The sequence below is a fragment of the Neopelma chrysocephalum genome, unplaced genomic scaffold (assembly GCF_003984885.1).
Source record: "Neopelma chrysocephalum unplaced genomic scaffold, ASM398488v2 Primary Assembly neopelma1_88, whole genome shotgun sequence".
NCBI classification, from domain to species: domain Eukaryota; kingdom Metazoa; phylum Chordata; class Aves; order Passeriformes; family Pipridae; genus Neopelma; species Neopelma chrysocephalum.
The window spans coordinates 229,973-250,004 of NW_020897750.1; the positions used below are offsets into that span (position 1 = coordinate 229,973).

The 20,032-nt window shown below is 37.5% G+C and overlaps 1 protein-coding gene across 5 annotated transcripts; it reads right to left on the minus strand.

The window, feature by feature from the left end:
- Positions 1 to 3,790: 3,790 nt before the first annotated feature.
- On the minus strand, positions 3,791 to 20,001 carry HELQ (helicase, POLQ like). 5 transcript variants are annotated; one of them, XM_027692723.1, is made up of 18 exons: positions 19,831 to 20,001; positions 18,693 to 19,431; positions 18,179 to 18,357; positions 17,395 to 17,595; positions 16,305 to 16,377; positions 15,769 to 15,866; positions 15,091 to 15,189; positions 14,218 to 14,363; positions 13,084 to 13,323; positions 12,064 to 12,205; positions 11,662 to 11,766; positions 10,900 to 11,119; positions 9,942 to 10,099; positions 8,929 to 9,027; positions 8,470 to 8,643; positions 7,753 to 7,866; positions 5,543 to 5,677; positions 3,791 to 3,983 (listed from the first exon to the last, which is right to left on the minus strand). In XM_027692723.1, exons 1-18 carry the CDS (start codon positions 19,984 to 19,986, stop codon positions 3,897 to 3,899), a joined length of 3,165 nt encoding a protein of 1,054 aa, XP_027548524.1. In that variant the 5' UTR covers positions 19,987 to 20,001; the 3' UTR covers positions 3,791 to 3,896. The 5 variants fall into 5 exon arrangements, with proteins under 5 accessions (XP_027548524.1, XP_027548525.1, XP_027548526.1 ...); XM_027692724.1 differs by having other exon boundaries at positions 3,791 to 5,076; XM_027692725.1 differs by lacking the exon at positions 19,831 to 20,001 and adding an exon at positions 19,635 to 19,749.
- Between the last annotated feature and the right edge of the window lie 31 nt (positions 20,002 to 20,032).

Consider the following 20,032-nt stretch of genomic DNA (forward strand, 5'->3'; position numbering starts at 1 on the left):
AAACAGAGCACAGTGGAATCACTCAGCCTCCCACTAACCAGAACAAAGCTTCTAAGTGAGAATATTTGCCTCTCATTACAACTGATGCGCAGAGCTGGACCACCATGCTGAAAGAGATGAAATGAAGCTTTAAAAGGACGGACAAAGTGAGAGCTGCCTAGGCAGGACTAACTCACGTGGAAATGGCTTTCTAGAACAGAGGAACACAATAGGTCTTGTTCACACAATGAAAATTAACAGCTAAACGTTAACCTAAGGCTGACCCTCTTACCAGTCCTTGCAGAGAGACATTTTAAAGAAGTTACATACAGGGATTCCTAAAAGCACAGAATTATGACTCAGGGGAAGGAAGGGAATCACACATACACAAAAAATTGGTCTCTGTGGATAAGTTGGAAAGCGGAGTGAATAGGCACAAAGACTAAGAAATACACTCTGAAGTTTTAGGTCAGAACACTTATTCTGCACCTGAAGAGACTTGCACACACCATAGCTCTGATTCAATTTACTGTGGGTTATGAAGGCATTGGCTGGAACATCCTACAGGGCATATTTTTATGACCTACCTTAGCTTTGAAGCACCTGCTGTTATTTTACATAGAAGTAAGATAAATTCATCAATGTTGCTTCTTTCCCTTTAACACAGGCTTTAGGATAGAAACATCCCATTGAAGCAAGTGAGAAATCTTTGCTCTTCAAAACATCCTGAACCCATCCTTAGAACAAGCTTTCGCACAGCACATCCACCAAACCAAACCATACCCATTCCAACACCTGCATGTTACATATATATATGTATATATATATATAATGAGCCCAGTACTGTACTTAACATTGAAGCACTTCAGCATCATCCAGCAGCACAAAAGTATCATGACCAGCATCTGTTGTATACCTTTTTTTCCCCTCTCCCACCTCCACCCAGGGGAAAAACCCAGGTAGGAAAGCTTTATATGAAAAGCATTTGATCATACACTAATCCATATTGTAGAAAGAGTAAGCAGTATGAAGTGCACGTACTGCCTTGCTTGACAAGCTTGATTTCAGAAAAATAAGACAAGCTACATATATCAGAGTTTCAGTGCAAATTAGAGCAGCTTCATTCATTTCACTTCTGATGTTCTCAAAGGTCACAGAGAAAGCCTTGGGGGAGTTGCAGTCATCCATCTGGCAGAGCACAGCCTGTGTAAACAGAACAGCAGAGACAACAAACGTCAGCCTCTTTTTCTTTCCAGACCAGCTTCATGCAGATCTGAAACCACTCGCTTATTTCAAACTAGCTTTTCCTGCCATTTTCAAAGGAGATCCGACATTTGCAGGGAATACTTGACTTCCTTTCTAAGTGTCCATCAGGTCAAAATCTGAACTCGCAACAGTGCTGGTTGTTAGTGATGTACAGTGTGAGGTTACAGTTAGTGACTGGCAGGAAGAATTTTTTTTCCTGCTGTTCCCTTCCGCTGTATAAAAATAAAAATGTACACTCTGATAAGCATGCAAGTACAAATATCATTGTGACAGAGGTTATTGCCTCATTAACTACTCGTAGTTAACGCAGCAATTAATGGATTATTTCCACATCAGTTATTGCAATAAATCACTACTCAGAGTGAATAATTTTACAGTAACTTGCTCCTTGTTTTGTTTTTGTTTTTTCCCCCCCCAAAATCCATGCAAGACTGTACCAAACTCTGGAGAAAGCACCAATAAAACTTTAGAGCAACTGGTTAGGCCTTAAGAGCATCACTAAAATTTTCTTATATGTGTACTACATCAACTACTTAGGTACATACAGTTATGCTGGAGTGAGCATCATCTGTCTTTTGAATGTAATACAAATAAACCAATAGAGAATTTAAAACTATCTATCATTTGGTGAAAAATATATCTCAATTAGAAGGGCGAGGCATTAAGAGACAGACTTACACAGCCTCAAGGCGTGGCAAATACTGCTTCTGCCCTTGAGGGCCAATTATTGTTAGAGTCAACATTTTCTGTTTCCAAAGCCATTTGTACCTCAGCTTTCAGGATCAGTAACAAGATTCCTCTAGAGGCACTCAATCAACCAGTGGAAATGAATCATGCTGCCTCTAAAAAGTGCTCAAATATTGCACTTATGCAAACTTCGTAAGCCACTATGAATGATCATAAATAGAGGTATGTTTTTGCTAAATAAAGGATTTATTCAATTGCTACCTATGATGCAACACCAAAATGAGCAGTACAATACTAGCATTTTCATCAGTTTTTCACCATAACTCCTTTCAATCAAGCATTCAACATTTAATGGCCCCACTGGATTTAAAACCACTCTTGTTTATTTCCAGAACGCCAACATAATTAACCAAAGTTGAGTAACAAACACAGAGTTTAACTAAGGTTTATCTCAATTTTGCTTTACTGAGAAGAGACACCTGATGTTACAGAGAAATGCCATGTTTAGGTTTGCCACTATACTGGCTACCATAATTCAAAACTACTCTCATGTCCTTGTGAGACCCTACCTGGAATACTACATCCAGGTCTGGGGTCCTCAGCACAAGAAAGACATGGACCTGTTGGAGCAGGTTCAGAGGACGTCACGAAGATGATCAGAGGGCTGCAGCCCCTCTCCTATGAAAACAGGGTGAGAAAGCTGGGGTTGTTCAGCCTGCAGAAGGCTCCAGGACTTATAAAAAAAGAGGAAGAGAGACTTTTTACACAGGCAGATAGTGATAGGACAAGAGGGAATGGAGATATTTAGATTGCATGTTAGGAATACATTTTTTTTCTATGAGGGTGGTGAGGCACTGGCACAGGTTTCCCAGAGAAGCTGAGAATGCTCCATCCCTGAAAGTGTTCAAGGACAGGTTGGATGGGGCTCTGAGCAACCTGGTCTAGTGGAAAGTGTCCCTGACTAAAACAGAGATGAAACTAGATGATCTTTAGGATCCCTTCCAACCCAAACCATTCTATGATTCTATGACTTAACCCACCAGTCTGTCCCAGCTTTCAAGTTTGTCTTAATGGGCAGTGCTCTACCACTGTCCAGTACTAGACACCAGCTTTGCAAAGTTTACTTTATCACAACTGAGGAAGTTTCAGGCACCCTCAAAACTACTTCCAGGAGACCTAACTTTTTGCTGGAACAAATCTGGTTCAGATATCTTTAGAAATCCTAACTGTGACTGACACATGCCCATGGAGTCTCAGAACTTGACACGGCTTCTCAAAAGTCAGTTCTTCAAAACTTTGTCTTTACTAGTCTTTACATTTAAGTAAGTAATTAAAAAACCATTTAAAAAAAAGTAAACGTTTTGTTTGGAAGACAGCTACAGATACATCCTGAAAATAATTATTTCAGGGAATGGCCAAAGGCTGAATATGAATTTGATATTTGCATCTTTTAAGAAGGCTTAAACTAGGCATCATTTACAATTTCTTGCACAACTCTGGGACAGCTTCTTTGTTAAGAATTGCAGATCTATTTCTCTCCTTCCGTTAACTATACCTAAGAGAACAGAGAATCCTGCAAGTAGGAATTTTGGAGTAGCTCACTCAAGCCTATGTGTCCTAAAGGGAATATCCAAAATAAAGATCTTATTTAAGCCAACTATGAACCTAAGCTCCCAGCAGAAGTACACACTAGGCAGTTAGTCCAATCCCCAAAGCACTCCTAGAGCTATGTCTGAAACCAGGAATGAATTAAGATCACATCTTCTGACTCTAGCCTACTGCTCATAATCCAACCATTCAAATGAAGTCAACTTTCCAAGAAACATTCTGAACTCAGAACTCACACAGAATTGTGGTATACAAAAGATATTAAATATTTATTACATTGCAGCAGCTTTACACAGGAAAGTTAAAAATTTTAAAATATCCAAATTTTGGACATGATTTTTCTCCATGACAGTTGGTCAGTGGGTCCCTGGGATATCTGTAGGCACCTTTAGGAGTTCTTCAACTTCTTCTTGTAAAGCCTCAGCTTTTTCACTCAGCAGCATCTACAGTGACAAAAACAAACAAAGAAAATTAGAAAACAAATACAAGTATTAGATGTAATTGTTAGGTTAAAACACCAATGTTTCTTTCCAAAATTGCACTTGGTCTGTGAAAGACCTCTGCTGCTGCTCACAGGACCACAGTGATCACAGGACCTTTGCCTCAAAGGACTAACTTGTGCACAAGTACTACTACCAACATGTCTTACTGATTTGTGTACAGCCATATAAAAAGCAGTCACATAAAAATTCATACAGTACACAGCTGTTTTTCTCAATTCTGCCATAGTACATAAAATTTACAGAACATAAACAGTTTTGTCTGTAACTATTAAGGACCATTTTTAACCTTAAACATTTATTTTCCACATTGGAATAAACATTTTTAGTTGTGCCTGACAAGTTGCCAATTTCTTCCTTCATATGAAATTTCTTACTACAGCATTTTACAGCAGACATAGAGGACTCCCAGGATCAGCAACTGAGCTGTCTGTTGCTGGCAGATGGAAAAGAACAGGCCTCCATGCAACAGGCCTCCACTCTTCTAACTTCCCAGTTAGAGAAAACTCCATTAATTTAATATCTGAGCATGAGAGTAAGCTAGATTGTTGGATATGACACTGACGTGGATGAGGAATCTGCATACATCCCTCTCTTCTGGCTCACAAAGCAGCATAAGGAAAAAAAAAGCAGCAAGAAGCCTACAACAACATTAAACAAACATGACCTTTTAAGTGCATAAACCTCAAAGTTAGTATGTTTACTCCATGAGAATATACAAACCAAGACTTTGTTATTGACTGTCTCAATTTTACACCAACCCCCATCCATTCATTCTAGACATTCCCTTACTTCACCAAAATCCTGTTCTTTCAGCAGAATCCAACATGAAGCCAATACCATTGTAGCAGCAGATGATTAATGGAGATAGAGGAGAGAAAATGTTACCATTGATAAATAAAGTCCTTCCTGTATTTTTTGTTTAGACAAAACTCAATGTTTGTTACAGAACCTTTCCCTTTGTTTATTTATGTGTGCCAAAGGCAATAAGGGTACCTTAGAGGCAGCTTTTAAGTGAAGGCCCTTCTCGTGATGCATATTCAAAATGGAAAAGGAAGGAAAGAATAATAGGGCATGACAAAAGCAACTACATAGGTGAGGTTAACCCTATGCCTTGTTGGTTTACATTTCTAGAATCCTGAAAATACTGTTCTGTTGCCACAACTACCACTAGAATTTCTGTAAGGTAAGTCCTGAGATATTGGCAGAATCAAGCATTTCCACTTATAACAACTCAGCAGGGAGACCAATGTAGTCATTTAGTTCCTGTATTTTATCAGACAAGCTGTCAAACACTTTTGCCTTTTGCTTCCCCTCTGAAAAGGAGCACAACTTGGCACTATCCTGTATGTAACAGGTTGTTCTTATTACAGATCAGTACTTGGATCACAAATATCGACTAATTAGTAAACTGAATCCTTCACTTTTAATGTCATTCAAACATCCACTTTTGACATGCTGGAGTTCTGAAGCAGATTTTTATAACTATGTTTCTAACTTACCTTTGCAGATGAAACAATTTGTTTGGCTTGACGTCGTGACAAGTGCTCAATCATCTTTATCAGAGTTTCTGGATTTGCATTAGCCAAGTGTGCTAAAGTTTTGTACCCTGCATTATAAAGCTGTTTTGCTCTTGCCTGAAAGTACAGAATTGTGTTAGATTGTTAGAACTCGCAATAGAATTACTGTGAAGTGCCAATCTCTGCACCAACCTCAAATATTTCATTCTGTGTATCAATCCAATTCTGTTCCCTAATATGAATACTCACTGAGAATTTACTCCCCAAAAGCACAGCTTTTTACCACTAAAATTTACCTCCCCCAACAATTTCACCCAGCTCTTAGCAACCCCTTCTTTTCTGAGCCTAGATGACACTGACTCTGCCATCTTCTCTTGTTATCAGGGTTTCTGCATTCACTGTCACCGGCACCAACAACTGTCTCACATTCTTTGGAGGTGTCTAAGTGAAAGGAGGGCTGATTACAGAGAGAGCTTTCACAAAATTCCAGAAGAGGCTACACTTTCTGTCTCAAGCTTATAAATAATTTTTCCTTTAGCATCACAGTGTCTTTTTTATTTCTCCAATTCTGTGTGAAGTCATGGCTGTGAACCCACATATACAGGAGATGGACATCACAGGAGTAATTCTCTGGAATGTGATTATCAACAGTGTAAGAGGGTGGGTATTATCTGCTTCTTTTGACTCTGATCCTGTTGCCTACGTAAAGCAGCCAAGCAGTATTTGCTTAACAGAGGGTCTCTGGGCAAACAAATTTCTTTTGCAAAACAAATAATGCTCAAACTTTACAAAGTTAAAATTAAAATGAATTTCTACAATAGTAGTGGAGTAATGTATCATACCCAAGGCTGAGTTATGAAATAAATGCCCATTTGATGAACAAACATTTGGTTAATTACCTTTTGGGTTTTTCCCCCCCTCACCTCTTTTGAAGACAACAAGGAATAGAAAGACTTTGATGGCTTATTTGAGGTCTTTTAGTATCCAACAGGCAATAGTTTACAATATATAATCTTCCTCCATGCACGTTCATTGATGTGAAATAGGTATCATTAATTTAACCAGAAGTAGCCACTAATTGCCAACAAGTATTTCCTGTGCTCTATTTGGCTGTTATATGCACAGTATGACAAATAACACAGAATCTTTCCCCACTAATTACTTAAATCTCATGAAAAAGGTTTAGATTGCTCTTTGAAAACTACCCAAGTAAACGTGTAAATAATTCTCTTTCATGACAATACTCTCAAGACTGATTCTATCATCTCCTCCACAGAAATCTAAGCAAGTTACATCTGTTCAGGAGGAAAGTTTACCTGCTACAAATATCAGCTGTTGGTATAATTTTAACTCCAGGGCAGAAGTACCTTGGTTATAGCGATAATTTTTTGAAGGGTCTCCTTTAAAATACAACTTTATCAGAATCATGCTGTCCAGGCAGTTTTTGGCCTTACACAGAAATGGTCTCATATAGAGTGAGCCATGAAAAAATTACTACTTATCTTTTTCAAAAAATTTGAAAATTTGATATATATAAAAAACCCCAACACCTGATTAGATTTCAAGTCTTCATTCTTTAGCTTTTGAGAATAAAACCTTATTGCCACTAAATTCAATGGTTTCCTGACAAACTGATTCTATAACAGGCTGGACAGGCAAGTTAAATCATTTTTCAGAGAGTATAACCTTGGACTGAAGCCCTAAAAGATTTTCTACTTTAATAGGAATCTTTGATTCAGAAACTGGTTAAATTTCTTATTTAAAGTACATGTAGTGCTGCAAGTGATTTGCAAAAGCCTAAGTTCCCAATAGGACTTCACATATTTCTGTGAGGATCTTCTAATTTAAATATGTAAATTCTTATTCCTCTTCACTCTTATGAACTGAAGAATTCTTACCACAAAAGAAACCTGGACCCTGTTTTCCAACTGAGTATACAGCTAAATTATTGTCCAAATAGAGCATTTTCACTGTTGCCGTGGCAGCAGCCAGAAGAAAAACATTATTGGCTCCAGCTCACATTTCCTCAACAGACCACTTTCCCCCCAGCCTCCAGACTGTTGTGGAATATCTGCATTTTGCTGAATTCTCCATAACAAACTAGCCTGATCTTCCAGATATACTTGAAAGGCACAGTAACATTTCGCATACAAGTTCACACTGAAAAATTTCATAAAGCCATGTTTACGAACCTCTAGAACCCCTGCTACCTCCATCAGAGGGATGAGTTCTGTCTTAACACAGTATGTCAGCTGCTTGGTAAGTTCTGTCAGCAAGGCTTTATAAACCCAGAATTCTTCCAATTCCTGCAGAGATAGAGATCACTAAAAATCAGATCTTAAATTCTGTATTTGGGGGACACGACTGATAAAAGCTCTGCTATGGCAACAAGTGTATATTTGGCTTTTGGACAGAGGAAGCACTGTTATTTCTAATTATCCTTTCAGCCAGTTGCAGAGTTGTATTCAGCACTCCAGCTGAACATCCCAAGGTTGGGGCAGTTCTGAAGGACAAGCAATGCATTATTTCAAGAGAGGAAAGAAACCCAAGAGAACAGAACAACTCTTTTCCTGAGCTGACATTCCACAACCAGATGGCCTTATTTCCAAGAGAAAGGTAAAACTGCCAATTATTTCACCAACAGCACTGACACTGATTACTGCCCCATACAGTTTGTGTATTTTCACATTCTCGGTGCATAAAGCTTACTTTTAGTATCAGAAATATGACTTTACAAGGCTGCTTTTCTCAACAGGAAAAATAATTTTGAACAGGAAAGGTGAAAAGACAGTTTTGCACGGGAAAGGTGAAACACAACACCCGTGTTCAGTTCTAAAGTAAGAGAACAAAACTCCAGATTTTGCAAAACCAACCCCAAAGGATTTATTTCCATTCATTTAACACACTACCTCACAGAAGTGTAGAAGACAAGAGGCGAACGAGGCAGCAGAATTAAGGAGATTTTGCACATATCCTCGGGACATATTAAATTTCTCTGAAACGTTCCATATATTGGTCTCTTTCACCAGGTTATAAAGGACAAACGTCAGGTAGAGCCTGTTTACCACAGCACTGTCCACATTCTAGGAATAAAACAAGCTAAAATTCAGAGCTCATATCAAAGTGCAGATTTTCTGTTAGTACTGTAAGGAAATTCTTTTCATCTCTCTACTCCTTCACAGCCCTAAAACATTTCTGTGTTATACCCAAAGACATTAAACATTAAGAAAACCAAGCAATGAGGTTAAAAGAACTTTAATAATTAGAACAGTAATAGGGAACACTAGCAGAAAAATAACCTAGAATTTGTAAATAATCAAATAAAATTACTAAACAGTAATGTTAGGTATGAGAAATCTTCAGCCTACCTTTCTGATGGCTTGACCAGAAGCCTTTTTTGTAATAAAACTTTCAGGCACTCCCACAATATCTGCTACTTTTTGCTCTGCTGCACTTAGTTGGTTGAACTAAAATAAGATTTCACAAAGAATTTTCAGATGTTTAGTTCTCTCAATATTATAGAAAAAAAAATGTATTATTTACAGTGAGAGAATGTTTTCCAGTATCTCTGCAGAGTACTTTGTCACTGGACTAGTACTGTAGTCACTGGATAGTCAGATCTGCAGTCTTTTTTTCCACTTATCTGAATTATCTGTAAATGCCAATCTCTGAATACTTCATTTAAAAATAAATAAATAAATTTTAGTGCTCCTCCAGTACACAACACTTTACAGAAAGCAGAATAGCTGAATTATGGGTGGATCTTACAAAGCATGCAAGACTAGAATGAGGGCAGTGCTGCTAAGGCTGACACAAGCATAGTCTGTAGGAAAAGTATTGGCCACAGTGTAATAGTTACAATCATGGCTGGAGTTTAGTATTAGACTCATCATTAGATATATCAAACAATGGTTAAATCTCTAGTGGATTTTGCTCCTTAAATTACACATATAAATGAATGCTCATCAGAAGGTAAACATGGCTCTTGATTAATTTAATAGTGGTTTTCTTGCAGGACTACAACGATGTGGCTACATATAACTAGTTTATAGGAAAGTCTTGTTTAAGATAAACCAGACTTTGGCGATGGCAAGGCAAGCACCAAGGTTAGAGGTAGGATTTAGAGTACTGGCAACTCAAGAGATACATTTCATGCCACTGTTTTCCCCAAACAGGTTCAAATATTATAGATACAAAAGAGAACTTAGATTTTTATGCAGCACAGGAAAGCAGTTCTGCCCTGCCTCTGAAAATAAAATAGTACACCTTTTCATTACATTGCTACCCTGCTAGCTACATTTCCTATGCATATAAACTCACTGCAAATTTAATAAGCAGGATTATTGTACGTCCCAATGCACGTTTGCTAGCAAATTCTCACCTGTCTCAAGTATATCATCCAATCTGGGCTACAACTAGAAGTCACATCATAGGGAGTTGCCAGATATAAAAGATGAAGATTGCTCTCAAGAATTAGCCCCTCCAAACCTTTCTTCAAGTCCCTGTACAGAAGATTGCAGTATGCCAAGTCTATAGATCCTAGAATAAGCACAGAGCGTATTGCAATTATAAACAGGCACACAGTCAAGTGTAATAGATTTTAGCATAGTCAATATTATCTTTATCTTCCACAAAAGCTTGTTATGCCATCTGCATTGAGGAGAAATAACCTGTAACCTGAATAATTCTTCTAACCTAACATGAGCAGTGAAACAAAACTGAGGAAAGGTAGTCACCTATTTCCATGTCTGTCTGTTCTGTGTGGTTTTGGAGTGTTTGTGAAATAGCTTGGCTTTAATGAAATCCTGCAATAATATGGTAGATTGAAGGAATCTTTCAGATTCATCCTGTTCCAGTTGTGTTCCATACCCCAAAATCTTTATGCTATGCCAGGAAAACAGAACTTTCTCATATATTCTCTTCATTATTACAATTGGTTTACATGTCATATGCTCCTTTTCCATCTTAAGCTTCCCTCTAGTCAAGAAATCCCTTTGTTCACAATGACTGTTCATAACAATGAATTATTAAGCAAGGTCCTTAGCACTTTGATCACAACCACTAAATCAAATCTTTAAGTAATTTTTTTAGGGGTACACTTCTGGTTTTGCTCCCACTGGGATCAATATTATTACACTTCATTCCCATCCCATTCAGTCATGTGCTACTTGTTCATTCCCATTTTCAGTTCAGCACATCATTTGGTAAAACTGTCTTTCTACAACTTATTTTTCGTTGCAGTTTCAGACTGAAGATGGGAAAAAGGACCAAACTGAGATAAGGCTGAAATAAAGGGTTTGTTGGAATACAGATTATAATAAGAATAAAAAAAGCCTCACCTTTATACGTAGCTTTTCCCAACGGTGTGATTGTTAGTGTACATTCGGAATTGTGGCCCTTCTCAGATATTCTTCCTTTGAGGAGTCCTTTTTCTATTAGATTTTCTAGTCCATCTTTAATTAGCTCTGAGAGGCTCTTCTCTTTAGACAGCAGCTGCTGCTGAACACCCAGCAATGTACCGCACATAAAATTGTTGACCTCGTCACAGGTAACTGCTATCTGCAACAGTATCAGAAGTGATTCGCATATTGGAAGTTATAATTTCATAAGATATAGGAAAAAATTTACCAAACAGAGAGGAAGTTTGATACCCTGTTGATGTGTTTCTATAGAAACACATGACAACAAATAGCATGATAGGCAGCCTATGGCAGATCTGATGGGACTGCTCTCCACCTGGTCTATTATTCAAGCTACTGTATCATGTTATCCCTAGCCATGATGATCATGTTAATTTGTTTTCACTGTTTCTATTTGAATCAAGTATCAGAAATAGAAATATTAATACTGTATTGTACAGTAAGGTAGATACCAATTTTGCTTTTACACATAAGGAAACTGTCATGTTACATGATTTTATTTAACGCAGTTTTTAAGTAAAGACTAAGCAAACCTTTGCCCTTCTTATCTGATTGGAAGCTGTTCTGAAGTTTCAAGTCCACGTGTTTAAGTCTGCTTTTTTCTCCTACAGAATCAACAGGCAACATTTTCTTCGCATTTCCAAGCACTTAAGTTACTCACAGAGAAGAGTTAACTGATACCTTCAGTCCGACCAAAGACAACAACAGGCTCTGCATTCCCTTGGTCAACTCCAGCAGAAGATTGCTGTAACAATTCTCCAAAGGACTGTTAACTAAATCCCGAACCTAAAAGACCAAGAAATGCATTTGTACAGGGGAAATATTTATGCATTAATTTTACACTTTAAAAAAATACTGATATGCATGATTCAGCTCATAAAGAAAATAAGTGTAAACATCTAAATTTTACAGTTCAGAGCTGAAAACAAATCACATAATAGTCGTTTAAAGGTATTATTATATAAGCTAAATATTTGCAACATTAAGAAGTGAACAAAATTAAGCTAGGCAGCTCAACTCCTCCTGTTTATTTCACCACCTTAACGCAACAATTTAAATTGCCAATAGTTTTGTAAAAATTACCAAGTGTTTGTCTTTTTCTTGCACTATGAGAATACTTTCTCCAGCATCGTCAATACCAGCTCGACCAGCTCTGCCAATCATTTGTTTATACTGGTTCTTCTTCAGGAAGTCATTAGCAACATAAGGAGCTCTGAGAATAACCCTGTAAAGAAGCCTTTAATGAGTTATACTTTATATTCAAATTACTAAAGCAGCAATAAAATGATACAAATTCATTTTTTACATATGCTCCTTACCTAATAACTAATAAAAATCAACTGCACCTCTTTGAACAGATGTGTAAATCAGATGCAAAGCATTTAACAACTTCAGGTTTATTAAATGGTAAGCCATGTTCATTATGTTTTGCAGAACCTTTGAAACTAGTTTTTACATGTACTTAGGCCTGAGTTTAAGATGAAAATCACTGAGATATAAAATAAACCCTACAGAAAAAACACGCTTAACACTGACCATACATCAGTTATGCTAAAAAGACAACACTTGTCCATACAAATTTTGTTTCTCCTCTCAGAATTCCAAGACACAGAAGTGGACCCTTAGTAAATAGTCTTTGGTCATATAGAGTACAGCAATCGTATCATCAACACTTGTTAATGAAAAGATAACACATTTTTGTGCTGAAACGAACTTTTTGTGTTCAAACTATCTCCTTAGAAAATGTTTATTTTCCAATTTAAACACTGTTCTTAGGTCAAATTCGAAAGAAACCATTATACTCCTGAATAACATCAGTAAAATACTGAAATATTTCTTCAATTTATGAACATTTCCTTATTCCATTTAGGTAAGTGCTCTTCAGCTATGCATTCTGAGGGACTTGCTACTGACTCACATTTCCTACATAAAAACTTTGCAGTCTTGTGTCCCAAGTTGAGCACAAAATCCTCTATACTTCCAATTTGCTAGTAAAAGCAGAAACACATTTTAAATAGCACTGATATTTCCAACTTACGAAAGCATTTTTTTTTACAAAGTAAAAATCTATTAAAAAAAATGAAATACATTTTGGTTATTAACCTTCTAGCTGGCAAGTTGACTCCAGCAGCCAGAGTAGCTGTGCAAGCAAGCAGACAAAGGACACCTGAAGAATATGCTTCCTCTATGCTTTTTCTTTCATCATTTGTAAGGCCACTATGGTGATAGGCAACACCAAAAGGGATTGTTTGCTTCAGAACAGGACAGACACTTCCATTTCCAATACTCTTTAGGTTCTTGACAAGATCTTGTTTCTCTTTCTCCCTGTGAGCTCTAAATTCTCTTGGAGGAGGAAAAGTATTTCTTTAGACTTTGACCAACCACTAACTAAAAAAAAAAAATAAATTAAGAAACATGCTTACTGTCTATTTCTGTTCATTGTCCATTCCTCTAACATCTAGGTTGGAGAAATAGTTATTTTCAGTAATTTTAAAACAGCAATACACAGGACCGATTTAGTTGCAATAGAACTCCCTTCTTGTTTATAAGCACAGGCACAAAAGGGATCAAATATTTATTGATTGTGTGTGGGTATTAAATGCACCAAAGAAAGGAAATAGGGCCAGTAGTGAAGATTATAGGTACATTTAAAAATTGTTTCAATTTTGATAGCAAGGGAGTGGGTTTGTTTATTTTAATATAATTTCTTTCTACATAAAATTTAACTTTGCTAGACCATTACGAGTTGATCAAATCACATTTAAATGAAACCAAATCTAAGACTTACTTTCTTTTCTTTATTAATGAAGCCTGGTTTACGTTTTACAACTTAGATGCACAAAGTGGGTGTGGAACAGAGATACTGAAATGACTAATAACATACGTGACCAAACACAAGGCTATAGAGAAAAATGTTTGTTTTCTAAGCTTACTGAAACCAGTGCCAAAGGGACACAAAGTTAAATTAATTTAGTATGCTTTTCCTTTTTTCTTTAGCATTTGTCCTCTGATAACCATTTTTCAACTACTTCGGTTTAAAAGCAAGAGTTTTTAAAAAACCTTTTGTTTAATAAGCCTTTCACAGTTTGCTGTCACTTATGCAGTTAGCAACTTCATATGATTCCACAGTCAGAGTATTTACTTCTAATCACCAGGGAAAGTCACTTGCAAACTAGTGACAATAAATCCTTTATTCAATATATATAATTTAAAAAAAAAACCATGACATACACTTACTTCTTGAGGTACTTGCACACCATTGAAGCCACATTTTCACAATTCTTTTTGGTGGGACAAAAGATTAGGCAGGAATAATTAGGAATAACTTCAGTAACCAATGCAATGATGTGGTCAGGATCCGCTTTCTCCAGATAACTAGAATACTATAATAAAGACAGAATTTCTAAGTTTAAATATTTGTCAATAAGTCATAACCTAAGTATGCAATACTAAGTAATACTTGTTCTCAACCTTTGCTGGAATACACCCATTTAATTTAATGTGGCATAATTGCAAGAAGTTGAATGATAAGCTTTTCTCCTAATTCTCACTTGAAAGAGTTTATTAACATATCTAACTTGGACTCAGGGATACAAGGATGGACAAATCAAATTCTTTGCTTTTTCCTCTTAATAATTCATTCTCTTTCAGCAACACCATAGAAATACTGTGATACTGGCAGTCTACCATAAGAGACATTTTTCTTTGTAAAGGTTGAAATGAATCCCTACAAGCCAGCAATAAGCTGGAAAACCCCCCAAAGTATTTTCTTTCAGTACTGTCTTAAGTGATGAACCATAGAGAAAATCTACCCCAAAACATAAAGCACTGGGTATCTGGAATACTCAAACCCATTACCCTTTACATGTCAAAATACTGAAGAAACTTCTACCTCGAACAGTGAAAATGAAGTGAAAATCAAGTTAAGTGTTCAGTATTTTAAGGCCTTTTTCCTCCCCAAAGCTCACCATTTTCTTTCTCACAGGTACTACAAATGAACTATAATGTTTAAGCAATTTCTCTAGTAAAAAGCCTATTAAAAATAATCAATGTATAATAATACATTTCATAAAAACAGTTCAAAGAAACTGTAAGCACTTTGGTTTTTACCTTGAAATTAAGGAGACGTGAAAACGTAAAGCCATTTTCTGTTTTGCTGTCAACTGCATAAATGGTGTCTCGTATTTTCACATATTCCTTTAATTCTACCTAGCAAGATAGAAGACATGAACAGAAACTTCAGTTAAATTACTATGTTTTCTCTCAAGCTATTGCTTATGTACAGCTAAAGCTTTTCTCTAAGCATCACATGACTTATACATACTTATACACAACCACACACTTCACCCCATCAAGAATTTTTTAGATAAGCTAATTGTTTTAATTATCTGCCCTGGTAAGTCATTGAATCATGATGAAGAATGATAAATATTATATCCCATGAACTATTAATAAACCACTGTCCTGACAGCATACAAGCACCAGTAGTAGAGATTCTAGTTACATCAAAAGAACTGATTTATCACAGTAGCTGTAATTTAGAAATTGGTTTAGCTAAAATGACACAAATGTCTTTGGACAGGACAATATAAAGGTTACTACATTTGTGCATTTAGAAGTGCCTAGTGAAATTTATTGTATTGGTAACAACTGCAAGCAATAGAACGGATTATATTACATTATACAGTGAAATTAAGCAAAAAAGCTGTGATACAATCCTAAACAGATTTACTGTAACTTTAAAGCCAAATATCTTCTTTACTAGCCTATGGTATCTTGTATACAGACCGGTCGAAAATTATTGGTGTAGTATTCTGCTCGCAGGAACTTCTGCAGGTCTCCAACATTATTTAACGTTGCACTCATGCCAACGATTTGTGTGTTTTCTGTAGAACACAAGCTGAGATGAATTTATTGTCACATGACCAATTTTTAACACTTCTGCTCAGTAATTAATTCATAGGCCTGCTTCTTTATCATTAGTCTTTCGTAAATGTCAAAGTAGCCGAATTGAAGGGGGATCTAGCTAAGAAACACTACTTGAGATGTAAAAAAAGAGCATTTAATTGGAATGGTTAGGGGCTCCTACAAAGAAATGGAAGACAATTGACAATACTCAGGACTTTGCAGAGAAGTGTCAAAAAAGCTTCAAGAACACCCAGTCCATCGTTAGAGGGTCAATGAACATCATTACCACATGGAGTCATGGCATGTGTTTCAAAAGCAGCCAGAACACCACAAATCCAGAAAGCAAAAGCATGACTCCTCTCTAGAGATATCATCACTACAATATGTTAATAACATTAACTGCAGCCATGACTTACTACTGGTGTAAAGGATTTTTGCAAGAGTAATTTCCAGTATTGCTCCACGACTTCCCTCACCAAGCATATGCAGCTGTGCACAGAAGAGAAAAATAAAATGCAAGAATGTTACTAAGAGTATTTCAAAAAAAAAAAAACAAACCAAAAAACCAACCTAAAACACCCCCAACAAATTATGTAGACCTAAAAAAATACTACAGGATTCTTTGTTGGACTTCCACTTGTAAATCTTGACTGCTAAGCTCCTTCCAGAAGTACAACCTCAATGAAACAACATTTAAGAATCAAGACCAAACGTAGACAAGATTTACCTTCCAATTAACTAGACCATAATTGACCCAAACAGCTAACTCCTGACAGTAAAAAGTCAGTGTGGAGATCTTTGTATTCACCAGTCAAAAGCAATTTTCAACAAAATGAGTTTTAAACAATTAGAGTAGAAAAATTTCTAGCAGGCAGCTCCCAGAAAGAGTAGAATTAAATGCTACAGCTGCCTTCTGTTTAGAAGCTCCTGTGCTAAAGTAAGGTCAGTCAGCCTGAGGCATTCCATGAATTAAACAGCCTCCCTATACATGTTATTTAACCCCACAATCAACCCTTAGTAGCACAACTCAGCCACACCACTAAAAAGCAGAATAAGGGGTAATTCTCACAGCCAAATGTTACTTGATATTTTTCTTTTAATGTTCCATTGAGTTGTTATTAATACCAGACACAAAGTCACAGGGTTTCACACTTAGGAGCTAAGTTCTGGGATTCATAAAACTCATTCCATACAACTAAAATGATTTATGCTTTTTGGTAATCTCATACAGATGTCTAATTGACAAGTAGTTATGAAAGAATTCACCATCAATCATTAACACTGTAGATCTCTTGATACAGAATCGTCCTGATACAGCAACAAGTGCTTCAGTTAAAGAAAAATAACTTTCAATATTACAGAATTGTACACCAATGCAGAAAAAACTTAGTTAAGTAGTAGTAATTTCATGATGAACACTCAAAGCAAAACCAAGCAATCAAAGAACCATTGCTTGCTAATTATATTAGAAAAATATGATCAAACTGAGTAAATCTTGTGTCATACCTCATCTACGACAACCAGACCAAGGTCACTGATCCTTTCTGTTTCGATTAAGGAATTCACCAGAGCATGTCCTTTCTCTATGGTAGCAATATAAAGAGATTTTTTTACTCTCCTTTTGATTGGTGGAAATCTTCCTTTACTTCCTGCGTATTCTTCAACCAGGAAACCCAGTTCTATCCCAAAACTTGATAAACCCCTTATCTGTAAAGAAAAAAATTAGAGAACAAACACATGCTCATTTTGGGTTTCAGAGTTGCCTCAAGAACTCAACATACAAATAATCAACCCACACCACAATCAAAGGCTTGAATTAGTGAAAACATATTAGCTATGACTACCTACGGCAGCTGCAAAACTGAAGTGCCTGCACATATTATCAGGTTGTGTTTCATCTGCTCTCTAAAGCTAACTTTCCCTTTACACCAAAAAACGATAGGTTTTATTTCAAGACCATTTCTTTAGCAAGTTGGACAGCTCAGCTCTTGGGCTGCAGAACTATACAAAACATCAAAAAAGTACCATTATTTCAAAATTCACTTTATATATGTATATAAAACTTACTTTACAACTCAGCATCCTCACCTCGTGGTTTATGACTGTTCCATTACAAAATTACTGACCCTCAGTTCAGCATCTAGGAGGGGTCATTCACTTCACTCACTTCCCACCATATATTCATAAAAATCATGGAGCTTGCTGAAAACCAGCCAAGCAACAAGGTAACAAAGCATATCAGAAAATATACGTATCAAACAAAGCAGTATCAGAAACACTGTATCCAGACCTTTTCTTGGACAATGGCAACATATGGCAGGATCATCAGAACATCCTTCTGCCTGCAGAGTAGTTCTTGGAGAATCATTATTTCAGCTACCAGTGTTTTTCCACCACTGGTTGGCAATGAGTATATTAAGTTCTTTCTTTGCTGTAGAGATTCTAACATTAAGCAATCATGCTGCCACTCTGAAAAGTCAAAAAGGAACTATTAGCAATCCCAGGGGCATGTTAGCCAATAGCAAAACACCTGTGTTTCCCACTTTAAGCTCAGTGTTTGAGGATTTTCCCTCAATAAACCACTAGAAGTCTTCAGTGGTGGAGCCTTCCACAGTATATTCTATAAGCCACATAAACCTTTTCCACCCACCTAAAACACCCAGAAAGCCATGTACAAAACCAAAACAACTATTTTCCAACATGGTTTACATCAAAAATTACCTTAAATATTTTTATAGGGTAATGGGTGAAAGAGAAAACACTCCATTAGCAATTTTTTTCCAACAAACCATTAGTTACACTACCATAAAGTGTTTCAATCCCTCGAAGTTGTCTGAATAAATCTTTAACTTTGCTAGGTAATCCATAAAAAGGGCCTATATCAACAGAAGAAGATTCAATAGCTTTCCTAGCAACAAAAATCTCTTCAGATAAAATAGCTTCTTTAAGCTGCTTGGTCTTAGAGACCTGCAGAGTCTGGGCTTTGGCATTTCCAGTCATAGCACTTTTTAGGTGATCTTTAAGACTCTCAGTTTTCAATAAAACACACTTGGTGTCTGAGGAAAAGTCCATAGGTCTGTTCCTGTGTTCAGCATCAGCACAATAAGACAATGGGCTCCTGATTTTGTCCGAGGAAGAATTCACACATTCGCTCCTCCCTTTTGAGTCTGGTGACATCCTAAAAGCAGAAGAAAGTTCATTCATTTTCTCAAAATACAAAAGTTGTGATGATGGCAAGTCGTCTAAAAGAGATTCAGCTGGTTCTCTACTGCCATCCACCAGGTCTCTGTCATGCACTTGGCAAGCAGCCTCTTCGTCAGCTTTAAGGACAGACGGCTTTTCTGAAGCAGAGAAGTTGTCTTGTTTTTTCTGGTGAATTCCTGACTGAAGATTCCCAACTGTGATTTCTCTAGCTGCTTTAACATTCATGTTTTTATCCTGCAGGTACTTGTGTTCGATGTCATCCACTTGAGCTAGCAAAGAATCATTTCCACAGAAGCTGTCATAGTCACCAAACATGTCTTCCTCACTGTCGTTACAGCACTGTAAAACCAGAACAGTGAGCATCAATACTCTGAAGCAACGCCACAGGAGGCAGCATAACTTGTGCAGCACGCACATCAGATGCAATAATCTAGGTCTTCCCCAGCTTAAAGTAAAATTGTCTTTTCTGATATTGTCTGTGGGGGAAACCCAGGTCGAGATCTAAAGGAAGACACACCTTGATTCAGTGAAACCAAACCTACAAGCAGGATGGATGCCTGCACAGAGAGTTGATGGAGATCAGCTTTTTTAAAGGTAAAGCCAAACGGGATCATCCCCTCCCGTACAAAGCACGGCCCTTCCCGACACACGCCACGCAGGCTCGGTCTGGGACATTCCACGCTCCCAGATGGAGCTCCCCCGCCCCGTTACCAGCCCTAGGACCCCGCCATCCCCTACCGGGGGCTCCGCCGGCGGTGGCCCCTCGCCACCAGAGCTCGGTCTCTTGGGAGCCACCGGCGAGTTGGCGGCGCTGGACTGCACCGGGGCGCGGCTCCTCTTGCGCTCCGAGCTGGGGCGGCTCTTCCTCCGCACCCCGAGGCTGGGCTCGGCCATGGCCGGGTCCCAGCCCCAGCCGCTGCCCTGCGGCCAGGGCTGCACG